Source organism: Dipodomys merriami, unplaced genomic scaffold, assembly GCF_024711535.1.
Source record: "Dipodomys merriami isolate MVZ:Mamm:240054 unplaced genomic scaffold, mDipMer1.0.p SCAF_42, whole genome shotgun sequence".
In the NCBI taxonomy this organism is placed as follows: Eukaryota; Metazoa; Chordata; class Mammalia; order Rodentia; family Heteromyidae; genus Dipodomys; species Dipodomys merriami.
In genome coordinates, this window is record NW_027205826.1 from 2,999,561 (window position 1) to 3,014,031 (window position 14,471).

Sequence of the window (14,471 nt, forward strand, 5' to 3'; positions counted from 1 at the left end):
CTAGCCTTGAGCTGAAGAGCTGGGGGACAGTGCCCAGACCCAGAGTTCAGGCCCCATGACCAGCAAAAAAAAAAAAAAAAAAAAGAAAAAGAAAAAAGAAATCAGCCAAATGTGGGTCAGGTGGACCACTTCAGCTTCCTTTTTTGTATCTGCTTTTGTGTTGTTGTTGTTGTTTTTGGTCCGGTTATGGGGCCTGAACTCTAGGCCTGAGCACTGTCCCTCAGCTCTTCAGCTCAAGGCTAGTGCCCTACCACTTGAGCCACAGCACCACTTCCAGCTTTTTTCTTTTTGCTTATGTGGTGCTGAGGAATCGAACCCAGGGCCTCAGGCATGCAAGGCAAACGCTCTACCACTGAGCCAACTTCCCAGCCCCATGCTTTTGCGTTGTTGTTGTTGTTGTTTGGGGGGGTGGGTCAGTCCTGGGGCCTGATCTATGGGCCTGGGCGCTGCCCCTCAGCTCTTCAGCTCAAGGCTAGTGCTCTACTACTTGAGCCACAGCACCACTTCTGGCTTTTTCTGCTTATGTGGTGCTGAGGAGTAGAACCCAGGGCCTCATGCATGCAAAGCAAGCACTGTACCACCGAACCACCTTCCCAGCCCCATGATGGTTAGTAATTTGCCCAGAGTACTGAAGCAGGTTGTTTGACATCTTGGTACCCCAGGAGCGAGACTTTTGCTGCTGCGCTATCGCCTCTGGCCACAAGGTGGCACTAGAGCATCCTAAAAGACAGCCCTAGGGAGGGTTGTTTTCCAGTGAGCAGATGGAGGAGAAAGACTGTCATCAGGTCTTGAGAATAATACTATTTCTCGTGATAAGCTTTTCTTGCTGGAGTCTGGTTGAGCCTGAACCAGCAAACAAGGTCCTGAGCTGCTCCTGCCAAGCTGGGAGAAAGGAAAGGGGAGGGAAGAGATTTACTACAAGTCCTGTTTTCCCTGCTTGATGAGTTCAGAGTTTATGACCTGCTGCAGGGAAGGTTTGTGTGTATAATTCAAACAAGCCATTTTCTAGTCCCTGGGATACCCTGCTGAGACAAGTCTGGACTGATGCCAGCCAGCCCTGAGTGTCGTCAGGGAGAGGCCCCTGCAAGGTATGTCAATAGCTCTGATCTCCAGAACACAAGCCCAGGCCCCAAAAGGGCAGAGGACAAGCAGGGGCTCACCCAGCTACTGTTCTCAGTTAACAGTCACTTTCCCTTTTTTTCTTTTTTCGGTCAATCATGGTATTTGAACTCAGGACCTGGTGTTATCCCTGAGCTCTTTTGCTCAAGGCTAACACTCTCACTTTGAGCCACAGCACCACTTCTGGCTTTCTGGTGGCTCATTCGAGATAAGAGTCTCATGGACTTTTCTGCCTGGGCTGGCCTTGAACCATGATCCTCAGGTCTCTGCTTCCTAAGTAGCTAAGATTACGGGCGTGAACCACCAGCACCTGGCTTTACTCTTTCCTTTTTTGTTTTGACTTGTTTTATTATAAAATGTTATTTTGGAGGGGCGTACTGAGGATCGAACCTAAAGCCTTGTACATGGCAGTCCTCAGCAATTACATGGTAACAGCAAGGAAGAGGGGTCTCAGGAGGCCAGGCCAGGATCTGGGAAGGCTTCTGTTGCTTATGCAACAGTTTTTTTTTGTGTGTGTGTGTATGTGTGGTGTGTGTATGTGTGTGTGCACGCCTGTGTGTATAGGTATTGGGGCCTGAACCCAGGGCCTTGTATTCTACTTGAGCCACAGCTCTACTTCTGGCTTTTTGTTGTTGTTGGTGGTCTTGGGGCTTGAACTCTGGGCCTAAGTGCTGTCCCTCAGCTCTTCAGCTCAAGGTTAGTGCTCTACCACTTGAACCACAGTGCCACTTCTGGTTTTCTGGTGCTTCATTTGAGATAAGAGTCTTGGGGACTTTCCTGCCTAGGCTGGCTTTGAACCAAGATCCCAGATCTCAGCCTCCTGAGTAGCTAGGATTACAGGCGTGAGCCATGGTGCCCAGCTTCATGACAGTCTTTCAGCTGCCTAAGCAAGTCTTTCCCTCTGCTGGTCATTTGAATGTCTACTTCCCCCAACCCTATACTGGATACAAGGGGAGACTGGGGGAGACCCTGCTGAGTGTCAGGGAACCCCTCAGACTCCCCAATTCAGAGACCAAAGCTAGGGGCCTGCTCCAGGACAGCAGCACAGGCTCCCTTCCCCGTAGTCTGCTCATGGGTCAGGGTGGGGGAACTCCACACCCCCTTTCATCTGTCCTCATTCTGTATCCAGGCCACCTCCTCAGCCTGGCCCTCCGTCCAGTCAACGTGAGGTCCGATCACTTGTGTGGAGGCAGACCTGCTGCCTCCAGGGTCATGAGCAGTCACTTTGGAAGCGGACCAGAGAAGGTCAAAGGAGAGCTGATGTTGGAGGCATGCAAGTTGGACGTGAAGATCCAACGTGCTGTGTTGTAGTAGCAGCAGTGTGGAGCCAGCCAGGCTGAGCTGGCCTTGGCTGCTCCCAGCAGGACTCAGTGGAAGGAAGCCAGGAAGGGTCACTCCAGGATACTGCTTGGAAGGTCTTGGGCTGGCCTCAGGCTCACACGCTGGTCACGTACATGCTCTCCGTACACAGCTCCCTCTTGGGTCTGTCTTCCAGGATAAGACCTGGCACTGGAACAGTCTCTGAGGTGTCTCCCTTTGCCTTGTCTTGCTTGCCTTTTCTCTCCCTCTTCTGTAGGGAATAGAAGCTGCCACCCATGAAGAGGGCAGAGGTGATGAGAAAGAAGCTTGACATGTAGAAGACATAGCTGAAGTTGTCAGTGCTGTCCAGAACGAGCCCTGGGAACAGAGAAGACATCAGGCCATTGCCTGCTGCATCCCAGTATGCTCCCAAGGAGGTCTGCTCCAGAGAGCAGAGATTTTATTTTATTTTCATTAAAAACTAGCCAGGCGCTGGTGGCTCACGCCTGTAATCCTAGCTACTCAGGAGGCTGAGATCTGAGGATCGCGGTTCAAAGCCAGCCCGGGCAAGAAAGACCATGAGACTCCTATCTCCAATAAACCACCAGAAAACCGGAAGTGGCGCTGTAGCTCAAGTGGTAGAGGGCTCGCCTTGAGCTGAAGAGCTGAGGGACAGCGCCCAGGCCCAGAGTTCAAGCCCCACGACCGACAAAAAAAAAAAAAAAAAGTATTGGAAGCTGGGTGTTAGTGGCTCACATCTATAATCCTAGCTACTCAGGAAGCTGAGATCTGAGGATCACAGTTCAAAGCCAGTCCCAGCAGGAAAGTCTGTGAGACTCTTTTCTCTAATAAACCATCAGAAAATCAGAGTTGGCACCATGGCTCAAAGTGGTAGAGTGAGCCGGGCGTTCCTAGCTCACGCCTGTAATCCTAGCTACTCAGGAGGCTGAGATCTGAGGATCACGGTTCAAAGCCAGCCCAGGCAGGAAAGACTGTGAGACTCCTCTCTCCAATAAACCACCAGAAAACCGGAAGTGGCGTTGTAGCTCAAGTGGTAGAGCGCTCGCCTTGAGCTGAAGAGCTGAGGGACAGTGCCCAGGCCCAGAGTTCAAGCCCCACGACCGACAAAAAAAACAAAAACAAAAACAAAGTGGTAGAGTGCTTGTCTTGAATGAAAAAGCTCAGGGACAGCGCCCAGGCCCTGAGTTCAAGCCCCACAATCATCACCACCAACAACAAAAGAATGGTGAGGTGGGTTGCTGTCACTGGGACTTGAACTCAGGGCTTTCAATTCTTCTTCTTTTTTTTTTTTTTTGTCGGTTGTGGGGCTTGAACTCTGGGCCTGGGTGCTGTCCCTCAGCTCTTCAGCTCAAGGCGAGCGCTCTACCACTTGAGCTACAGCGCCATTTCTGGTTTTCTGGTGGTTTATTGGAGATAGGAGTCCGGGCTGGCTTTGAACCGCAATCCTCAGATCTCAGCCTCCTGAGTAGCTAGGATTACAGGCGTGAGCCACTGGCACCCAGCTCATTTCCTTCCTTCCTTCCTTCCTTCTTTCCTTCCTTCCTTCCTTCCTTCCTTCCTTCCTTCCTTCCTTCCTTCCTTCCTTCCTTCCTTCCTTCCTTCCTTCCTTCCTTTCTTCCTTCCTTTCTTTCTTTCTTCGTCATGGGGCCTGAAATCTGGGCCTGGGTGCTGTCCCTCAGCTCTTCAGCTCAAGGCTAGCATTCTACCACTTGAGCCATAGCGCCACTTCTGGCTTTTTCTGCTTATGTGGGCCTCATGCATGCAAGGCAAGCACTCTACCACTGAGCCGCCTTCCCAGCCCCTCTTCCTTTCTTTCCCAGTCCTGGGGCTTAAACTCAGGGCCTGGGTGCTATTCCTGAGCCTCTTTGTGCTCAAGGCTAGCACTCTACCACTTGAGCCAGAACCCCACTTTCAGCTTTTTCTGAGTGGTTTATTGGAAGATCAGAGTCACACTGAAGCTCCTTCACCGGCTGGCTTTAAACTGTGATCCTCAGAACTCAGCCTCCTTAGTAGCTAGGATTCTAGGTGTGAGCCACCAGTGCCCGGCCAGATTAGATTTCTTGTTGCCCCAACCTCTGATTCTTGCCCCCACAAACCCCACCCTGGCCCACCTGCCTGCCCTCTCCCCCAGGATCTCACCAGCCAGCGGAGGAGAGATGAGGGACGTGAGGCTGCAGAGGACACTGACGAGGCCCAGGGCGCTGGGGAACCGGTCCATCGGGACGATGTCCATGAGGACTTGGAAGAGAAGGATTCCTATCCCGCACATGGACACGCTGTACACCAGGCAGTAGCCCACGAGCACCCTGAATTCAGCAGACACTGGACATATCAGGTTGGTGAGCCCATTGAGCAGGATCGCCAGGCTGAATAAGTACTTCCGGTAGTCAGCAAAGCACTTCCGACCTACCAACAGCCCAGCGATGGGCCGCAGGAAGATGTTGCAGAAGCCCACAATGGACATGAGCAGCGCCGCCCAATACTCCTCCATGCCATACCGCATGGCGTACGGCACCAGGAAGATGTGTGGCAGCGAGTAACCCAGGACCATCACCGTCACACCCACGGTGTACACGCAGTAGCCCAGGTTGTGCCGCAGGATGTCACAGGCCAGGTGGTACCGGAGGGTGGAGCCGCAGGTTGCCAGGCAACCATGGGATGGCGTCTTGGGGAGTGGGGAGAGATGGTCTCTGGTCTCAGGGGCTTCACTGGTGGCCACGGGCCTCATGATGGCGCCGCAGATGCAGCAGTGGAGGAAGGCCCCGCCGAAGACCAGGAAGGCACCCCTCCATCCCAGCTCCTCCAAGAGGTAGCGGGCTAGCAGTGGCCACAGGGTGACTCCTATGGAGATGCCTATGGAGGCCAGCGCGTTGGCCAGTGGCCGCCGGCGGACGAAGTACAAGCCCAGCGCGGTGACACAGCCCTGGAAGCTGAAGCTCATGCCCAGGCCTGTAGGGTGACAGTGGAAATCAGTGCAGGGGCATTCTGGGACCTTTTACCCACACTCAGATTGGGGGGGGGGGGAGTCTGAGGGTCAGGTCCCACGGCTGCCTCTGTTTTTTTTGTTTTGTTTTGTTTTTTTGGGGGGGTCCGGTCGTGGGGCCTGAACTCTGGGCCTGGGCGCTGTATCTCAGCTTTTCAGCTCACCAGACTAGCACTCTACCACTTGAGCCACAGCACCACTGCCGGCTCTTTTCTTTTTGCTTATGTGGTGCTGAGGAATGGAACCCAGGGCCTCAGGCATGCAAGGCAAGTGCTCTACCACTGAGCCACCTTCCCAGCCTAGGCCAGAGTATTTTTACGTCCACCTCCCGCTAAGCATCTTACCCCTCAGATCTGCCCGGCAAGCCTTGCCAGGGGCACCCACTTTCCCTTGGTACAACCCCAGATCACTGTTTTTTTTTTCAGTTGTGGGGCTTGAACTCCCTCATTCCCTCGGTGACAGCAGGACAGTTTCTCCTCCAGATTTTGCCCCCACCCCCATCTCCTGACCCCTGAACTATCTGCTCTAGCTCAAGGCCTCTCCCTTAGAAGCCCAGATGGGGCTTTCCATCTTCCCCATAGGGGAGTCTCTTCATAGGTGAGGTCTGCCCCATCCTGCCAGTGGTTCACTCCTTAGTGTCTTAGTGCTGTCTCCTCCTTTTCTTCCTCCTTTTTGGTGCCAGTACTGAGGCCTTGAACTCTTGCTGAGCTTCTTGGTTCAAGGCCGGCATGCTATCTCTTGAGCCACAGCCATACTTTCAGCTTTTTTTTTTTTTTTTGGTCAGTTGTGGGGCCTGAACTCTGGGCCTGGGCACTGTCCCTCAGCTCTTCAGCTCAAGGCGAGCGCTCTACCACTTGAGCCACAGCGCCACTTCCGGTTTTCTGGTGGTTTATTGGAGATAGGAGTCTCACAGTCTTTCCTGCCCGGGCTGGCTTTGAACTGCAATCCTCAGATCTCAGCCTCCTGAGTAGCTAGGATTACAGGCGTGAGCCACCAGTGCCCGGCTACTTTCAGCTTTTTATGGTTAACTGGAGGTAAGAGCCTCACAGACTTTCCTGCCCTGGGCTGCCTTCAAGCCATGAGCTTCAGATCTCAGCCTCCTGAGTAGCTGGGATTACAGGTGTGAAACACCCGTGCCTGGCTCATTAGGAAGCCTTTCATGAATAAAACCCCATCCAGCCTGCACCCCATCTCCTATTCATACCTCTCTGACCTACTGTTACTTTGTGGGAAAAGTGTGGTCCCTAGCTGGGAGGTAATGGAAACCTGGAGGGGCGGGGCCTAGCGGGAGCTCTTTAGGTCACTGAAGGAGGTGCCCTCCCTCGGGAAATAGGACTCCAACCTCTTCTGACCTTCAGATGAGTAGTTTTGCTCTACTCTGCTCTGAGCAGAAAGTGCTCCTCACCACACAGCCCTAAGCTACCAGGAACAATGAATCATGGTCTGAACCTTGCCAACTATGAGCTTTTTTTCTTTATAAGTGGATTACCTCAGGAATTCGCTACACTAAAGGAAAGCTGACTAATACACCACTCAACTGTCCCTTTCTCTCTGAGCCTTCCCTGATTGCCCGGTCAAGAAGGGCAAACTTATCCACCCTTGCTGTGTTTCCTAGGTCTCCACGCTAGTTTATTTCTTGTCTCGTTTTATGCCTGCCCATCTCCCCTACTGCCTGGTCTTCTCACGAACTGTCGGGATGGGAAGTATTTAAGCTTTTTGGGGGGCCAGTTCTGGGGCTTGAACTCAAGGCCCGGGCACTCTGCCCAAGCTAAAAGGTGAACATATTCCTTGAGGCCACGGTACCATTTCTGGCCTTTTCTGAGTAATTTATTGGAGACAAGAGTTTCATGGACTTTTTTGCCTGGTCTGGCTTTGAACCACGATCCTCAGATCTCAGCCTCCTGAGACAGCCCCCCCCCCCCACTTAAGCATTGTTATTTATCTGACAATTATCCATCTCTCTGGCTGGACTGTAAGCAGTTCTGGGAGGTGAGCAGGCTTACTGGCCCTGTCCACTCCTGCCACCATTTTCGATGGACTGACAGTCACCTGTGATCAATCCCGCTGTGATGAAGAGCTGGACGAGGGTCCTGGAGAAGGAGCTGGCCACCATGCCCAGGCTGGACAGCACACCCCCTAACATCATAGTCACTCGGCAGCCGAAGCGCCCCACCAGGATGCTGCACAGGGGTCCTGTGGAGAGCCAAGGGTCAGCAGGCGACACCCAGTGAGGGACTGGGGAGAGGGGTCCCAGCAGGAACTAATAGGTGGCTTCGTGAACACAACCCTGGATCCTGCCAGACTGATTCCATCCTGCCATAGTTGTGGTCTAAGACTTCAGGGTTCTCTCTGCCTCAGTTTCTTCAGAGTAAGCGGGAGTCAGTCTAGGTGATGTTGAACCTGACAAGGAACCCCATGGGCACACCAAGGCCCGGCACTGCACACGACTGGTTCCTGACTTTTGTGCATACCCTTCAGTTGGGGTGTCTCATAGTGCGCCTCTCAGGCATCTCAGCCATAGTGAATACTTCTGCCCTCTTCTACGCTGACCCAAGTCCTGTGTAGCACGCACCACTCCCCTCTCTCTGCCTGCCAGCCTTGCACATTTAGGTGGCTCCTGAGCCACCTTGTGCTTGCTTACTCTGGCTTCTGGAGAGAATCAGGCCTGGTACCTTCTCCTCTCCCATCACTTCTGGCTACCACCAAAATCCACATCTAGGACTCGGAGTGTAGTTCAAGAGCAGTTCAGCCAGCAGCAAAGGCTCATGCCTGCAATCTTATGTAGGTACTTAGGAGGTTGAGATATGAGGATCACCACTCCAAGCCAGACTGGGCAGGAAAGTCTGTGAGTCTTATCTCCAGCTAACCACCAAAAAACAAAACAAAACAAAAAAAACACCAAAAAACAAAAAACGGTGGAGGGAGGTCTGGGAAGGTGGCTTAGTGGTAGAGCGCTTGCCTTGCATTCATGAGGCCCTGGGTTCGATTCCTCAGAAAAAGCTGGAAGTGGCTGCTGTGGCTCAAGTGGTAGAGCGCTGAGGGACAGCACCCAGGTTCAGAGTTCAGGCCCCACGACTGACAAAAACAAAAAAAGCTGAAGTGGATCTGTGGCTCAAGTGGTAGAGCAAGCTCAGGGACAGTGCCAGACCCTGAGTTAAAGTCCCAAGATAGAAGGAGGAGGAGGAGGAGGAGGAGGAGGAGGAGGAGGAGGAGGAGGAGGAGGAGGAGGAAGAGGAGGAGGAGGGGAGGAGGAGGGGGAGGAGGAGGAGGAGGAGGTCTGAGGATCGCGGTTCAAAGCCAGCCCAGGCAGGAAAGTCGGTGAGACTCCCCAATTAACCTCCAGAAAATCGGAAGTGGAACTGTGGCCCCAAGTTGTAGAGCACTAGTCTTGAGCGAAAGAGCTCAGGGACAGTACCTAGGATCTGAGTTCAAGCCCCATGACTGGAAAAACAAAAACAAACACCCCACAAAACAACAGAAAAACAAAAACCCTCAAAATTCCACTTCTTCTTCTAGTCCCCCACTCCAGACGTTTGTCTCTATGTGGAGAGGGACCTGCTTCTGACCCTGACTGCTTGCTTTCTAGCCAGACAGGTAGAAAACTAGCCAGTCTGGTTGTCAGCTCCAAGACACCTTGCAGAGAGCCACGTTCACGGAGCGACCTGCCCCCAGCAGAGTTTCCCCAAGTAACTCTCCCTGTGCTCGTGCCGGTGTGCGCATGCGTGCCAGTAGTAGAAAGAGGCTGTGTTGTGTGAGCCAGTGTCAGTTTGAGGGCAACAGAGGGAGTGAGCAGCCCAGCCTCAAAGACGACCAAGCAGGAGCCGAGGGATAGACAGGGCTGTAGAGAGGCCCTGACTGCTGGTGCTCCAGTCTTGCCTAACTCAGGAAAGGTGACCTTGGGGCAAATCCCTGAGTCGTTGGCATGGGGTGGGGCCCTGGAGATGGCTGTTCCTTCTGCCAGGGGCATGGCTCCTGCCAGGAACCTCTCCTCAGCCACGGGCAAGCCTTGCAATTTGGGGTTGCTTTCTTCATCTCTACGATGGGGGGGGGGCTGGGGAAACACTTGAAAGGACTGAATGAATGACTTCCACGTGTAAAGTTTCAATGGTATGCTGAATGAGCATGGACGAAAAGGCAGGTGTCTGAGAAAGGGACGGACAACCCGACAGAGAGGACTCTCACGCCAACAGAGATGGGGCGCCTGCTCTGGGTAGGGAGCAGCGGGCCCCCGACAGATGCCCCAGGTCCCTAGCCCCTGCCCCAGGTCCCTTTGGCTGCATGAGAAACAACGGTCAGAGATTCCCATTGCTTAGTCCAGCCCCGCAGGCCAAGAGGTCACGTGTTCAGGGCCAGATCTGGCTTTACCCCTCACATTTTGCCCAGGCTGATCAAGGATCATCTCTCCCGGTCTCCTTCCTCCAAATACCTAGAAAGAACACCCTAGAATAATCATCAGGGTGCTGGTGCCAGGTGGAGGGAGTGGCCAGGCAGAGAACTAGGGAGCTGGGGTTTGGAGGTGGGCAAGCCCTGAAGTTGGGTTCGTTTAGCTGCTGTTGACCAAGACCCCCCTGAAGTCACTGTCTCTGCCATCTCCCCAGAGAGCTCCCGGGAGCTAGGGTTCCCATGCAGAACTCTCAGGGCAGCTCCTAACCTGCCCTCAGCAATGGGGGGGCAGGGAGGAAAAGGGGAGACAGTCACATTCCTGGTCACATGCCAACCTGGTCACAGGCCTCTGGGGCCAGAGGTGAGAGCAAGGAGAATGGGAAGATGGAGGCTGCCTCTTCCCAGGCTCCAGCCTCAGTAGCCTCCCCTCTGTAAGAAACCCCCGGGAAAGGTGGGGTGCAGGCCTGTCCTCTCTTCTTCCTGAGGCCCTGTTCCCACACTTAAGCCCTGATAAGGGTCTTTAAGATTCTCTTCATTCAGTCAGGCACCGGTGGGTTACGACTATAATCCTAGCTACTCAGGAGGCTGAGATCTGAGGATCGAGATTCAAAGCCAGCCCGGGCAGAAAAGTCTGTGAGACTCTCATCTCCAATAAACCACCAGAACACCAGATAGTGGCGCTGGAGCTCAAGTGGTAGAGTGCTCATCAGGAGCTGAAGAGTTCAGAGACAGCACCCAGGCCCAGGATTCAAGCCCCACGACCGACCCCCCAAAAAAGATACTCATCATTCATAGCTTGTGTATTTCCCAGTTCACATCCCACAGATGCAGGGTGGGACGCAGGGCATTACCTCCAGCCTGCAGGGGAAGAAAGGACATTGGGAGATGGCCCAGCTGGAAAGCAGCAGGTCCTGGATCTGCTGGCCCAAGTCCCAGCTTTTTTCTGTTTGGCACTGGGATGGATCCTCCATCCCACTGAAAGGACTCTCTAGGAATTTGCCTGGCTTTCCACCGACCTCAGTACCTCTGCCCTGTCCTCATCCCAGGACAGCCTCTTTTCCCTGCCAGTGGGGGTGAGGGGTGGGGCGGTGGGTGGCCTTGCTGAGATCCAGTATATCTCAGGAGTATATCCAAGAGGCAAAGCCTGGGATGGCAGACAGTGAGAGAGAGACAGAGACAGAGACAGAGACAGAGAGACAGAGAGACAGAGAGAGAGACAGAGAGACAGAGACAGGGACAGCAAGACAGAGACAGAGAGACAGAGAGAGCGCCAGGAGGCTGGCACATTGTGGCCTCTCCCCCCCCCCAGCCCTCACCCCCTTCCCACACTGCTCACCCCCAGCGTGGAGCATGGACCCCATAATGGAGGGGAGCCAGGAGGTCTCGCTGTTGCTGGCCTGGAAGTCACGCTGCAGCTCAGTGAAGAACACGCCGATGCACATAGGGAAAGCCAGGGTGAGGGCCTGGGTCACCAGGGAAGCCAGCAGTACCATCCAGGCCCATCTGCCATCTGCACGTTCCAGGGCCTGGGGCATCCTCTGCTGCCACTGCCCGGGAAGGGAAGAGAACGGAGCTTGGGCTTGGCAGGCTGCCAGCCCTCCCTAAGCTCCACTGCCACCTCTCCCGCCTGGGTGACTGAGACTGTCCTCCTCATACCCAGCACCTGCTAGCACCGAGGGGCACGCCCCCTGGGAAGTGGCCAGAGGCCCATGCATCAGCCCTGGCATCTCCTTTCACCCACTTCTCAGAGTCAGCCTGGGAGGAGGGGACAGGAAGGGCAGCAGGGGTAGGGCAGGCAGTGACCAATGGCACCAGGCAGGTGGGAGGAGCTCCTTCTGGTGGCTACATCACCTGGCACTGGGCAGGTAGGACCACTCCACTACCTGTACACCTCCCTTGGAGGGGGGGGCTGCTGAGGCCCCATTGGCCCCAAGGGTATCCATGGATACAGTCCTACACCTTGCCAGCCAGGCTTCCTGCATACCAAGAGACTTTCTGCCATGCAGCACCAACAGCCTAAGTCCACTGTCAGCGTTGCTGAGTACAGCCAAAGAACAAACACACAACAGCTTAACAAGGGCCCGTGACCTGCAGCCTTCAGCGATAAGCCACCAGGGTTCATCTGGAAGCCCTCTGGAGTTTATCATAACCTTCCTCTCACTCAGGGAGTTCAAAGTCGAATTCCATAGGCGGATATTGACCTGCCACCTGCTGGGGCCTCGCCAGGCCCCTCCCCGTGCGGCTGCCACCACAGAACCACCAGGCAGAGATGCCAAGCACCGGAGCAGGTGCACAAGTTCCCAGGAAGATGCAGGGATGCACAGACCCATGGACAACTCAGTGATAGGCACAGGCACATACACACAGCCACACACTGCGCAGGCCTGTACACACACACACAGCCATGCAGCTACACACACAAATAGTTACACACTCTCACCTTTATATATATGGACCCACTTTCACATTCCCTGCTCCTTCCCTCTTTTTCTTTCTTTTTTCTTTTTTGTCCATTGTGGGGCCTGAACTCTGGGCCTGGGCGCTGTCCCTCAACTCTTCAGCTCAAGGCTAGCGCTCTACCACTTGGCCACAGTGCCACTTCTGGTTTTCTGGTGGTTTATTGGAGATAAGAGTCTCACAGGTGTTCCTGCCCGGGTTGGCTTTGAACCCTGATCCTCTGATCTCAGCCTCCTGAGTAGCTAGCATTACAGGTGTGCGCCATGGGCGTCCAAGCAATAATTATTGATTTTTTTTTTTTGGTTGGTTGTGGGGCCTGAAGTCTGGGCCTGGGCGCTGTCTCTCAGCTCTTCAGCTCAAGACTAGTGCTGTACCACTTGAGCCATAGTGCCACTTCTGGCTTTTTCTGCTTATGTGGTGCTGAGGAATCGAACCCAGGGCCTCATGTATGCAAGGCAAGCACTCTACCACTGAGCCACCTTCCTAGCCTCTTTTCCTTTCTTGTGGCACTGGAGCTTGAACTCAGGGCCTTGAATACATTCTCTCCGTCCCTCTCAGATTTCTTGTCTTGTTCATAGCTGGTATTCTACCACTTGAGCCACGCCTCCCATTAATTGGAAATAGTCTCACAAACATTTTTTTGCCTTAAACAGCCTCCTCCAGATCTCAGCCTCCTGAGTAGCTAGGATGACAGGTGTGAGCCACCAGCACCAGCCTACCTGCTTCCCTTCCCTTCCCTTCCTTCCCTTCTTCCCCCTTCCTCTTTTCTTCCCTTTCTTCCTTCCCTTTCTCCCTTTCTTCCTTTCCTCCTTCCTTCCTTTTCTCCCTCCTTCTCTCCCTCTCTTTCCTTTCTTTCTTTCTTTCTTTCTTTCTTTCTTTCTTTCTTTCTTTCTTTCTTTCTTTCTTTCTTTCTCTCTCTCTCTTTCTTTCTCTTTCTCTCTCTCTCTTTCTTTCTTTCTGGAGCTTGAACTCAGGGCATAGGCACTGTCCCTGAGGTTCATTTGTTCAAGGCTAGCACTCTACCACTTGAGGCATAGGGCCATTTCTAGCTTTTTCTGTTTATGTGGTACTGAGGAATCAAAACACTCTACCACTAAGCCACATTCCCAGCCCTCTTTCTGTTTCTTAATGTAGGGTCTGGCTATGTTTCTCAGGTTAGTCTAGAACTCACAGGCTCAAGCAATCCTCCACCTCAGCTGGAACTTCAGGTGTGCACTACTGTGCCCTGCTGATCCCAGAGTTTAAAAAGAACAACCTATAGGGCATATTCTACCCTGCCCCAGAGTCCATCTTGTACAGAGAAGCTGTTTTTCCTGAGTCACTTTATTTTAGGTAACAATGATGAGGTAGAATGACTGGTAACTTTTACCTTCAACTAACTGTCCTGTGCTGGCTGATAAGTGACTTATTCACACTAATTTTAAAAAAAACCACAAAACACCTGGGAGCTCATTGGACAGAGACCCATGGATGACGCAACTCCCTCATTAAAGACACATCCGAGGAGAGACAGGACAGAGTGTAGTATTGAACGCCCACTGTCACTTTGTTCATGACAAAGTATACACCTCTGCTCTAGAGATTGCCAGGCATGAACTTCCTTCTCTGTGTGAGGGTGTGTGTGTATGCACGTGCACGTGCATATGTGTGCACATGTGTGCGTGTGTACACGTGCCAACACTGAACTCAGGGCTTGGATGCTGTCATTTAGCTTTTGCACTCAAGATCGGCACTCCCTACCACACTTAGAATCCTAGCTACTTAAAAGACCTGAGACCTGGGGATATTGGTTCAAGACCATCTTGGGCAGGAAAGTCTGTGTGACTCTTATCTCTCATTAACCATCAAAAAGCTGGAAGTGGAGCTGTGATTTGAGTGAAAAAGCGAAAGGACAGCATGCAGGCCCCGAGTTCAAGTCCTAGAAGCAGTGCGTGTGAGCATGCACGCAAGCACGCACACACACACACACACACACACACACACACACACAGATTAGCATGGATTCAACAACGTGATTGCTGTGGTCAAGACTTCAAGTGAAGTCAGGAGAACTCAGGGAAGCAAAGCCGATGAAACCACTGTATCTTTTGTGAATCTACTCATTTTCCATATAGACCAACACTGGAAAGACAGGCTCTCCTGCATGGACATTTAAACATGGAGATGTAAAACTGGCTCTGCTTCTTCCAGGAGTTCTGCTCTCGCAGTA

At 53.1% G+C, this 14,471-nt stretch overlaps 1 protein-coding gene across 2 annotated transcripts; it reads right to left on the minus strand.

Moving 5' to 3' along the window:
- Positions 1-927: 927 nt before the first annotated feature.
- On the minus strand, positions 928-11,447 carry Slc16a5 (solute carrier family 16 member 5). Of its 2 annotated transcripts, none has more exons than XM_069993054.1 (4): positions 11,142-11,447; positions 7,472-7,615; positions 4,579-5,388; positions 928-2,705 (listed from the first exon to the last, which is right to left on the minus strand). In XM_069993054.1, exons 1-4 carry the CDS (start codon positions 11,338-11,340, stop codon positions 2,566-2,568), a joined length of 1,293 nt encoding a protein of 430 aa, XP_069849155.1. In that variant the 5' UTR covers positions 11,341-11,447; the 3' UTR covers positions 928-2,565. The 2 variants fall into 2 exon arrangements, with proteins under 2 accessions (XP_069849155.1, XP_069849154.1); XM_069993053.1 differs by having other exon boundaries at positions 928-2,796.
- Between the last annotated feature and the right edge of the window lie 3,024 nt (positions 11,448-14,471).

Coding starts and splice junctions, on each gene's coding strand:
- Slc16a5 (XM_069993053.1), bottom strand. CDS start 11,340: ATGCCCCAGGCCCTGGAACGTGCAGATGGCAGATGGGCCTGGATGGTA. Junction 5,389..7,471: donor CACAGCGGGATTGATCACAG/GTGACTGTCAGT, acceptor GTCACCCTACAG/GCCTGGGCATGAGCTTCAGC. Junction 2,797..4,578: donor CATCTCTCCTCCGCTGGCTG/GTGAGATCCTGG, acceptor CTCTGTTCCCAG/GGCTCGTTCTGGACAGCACT.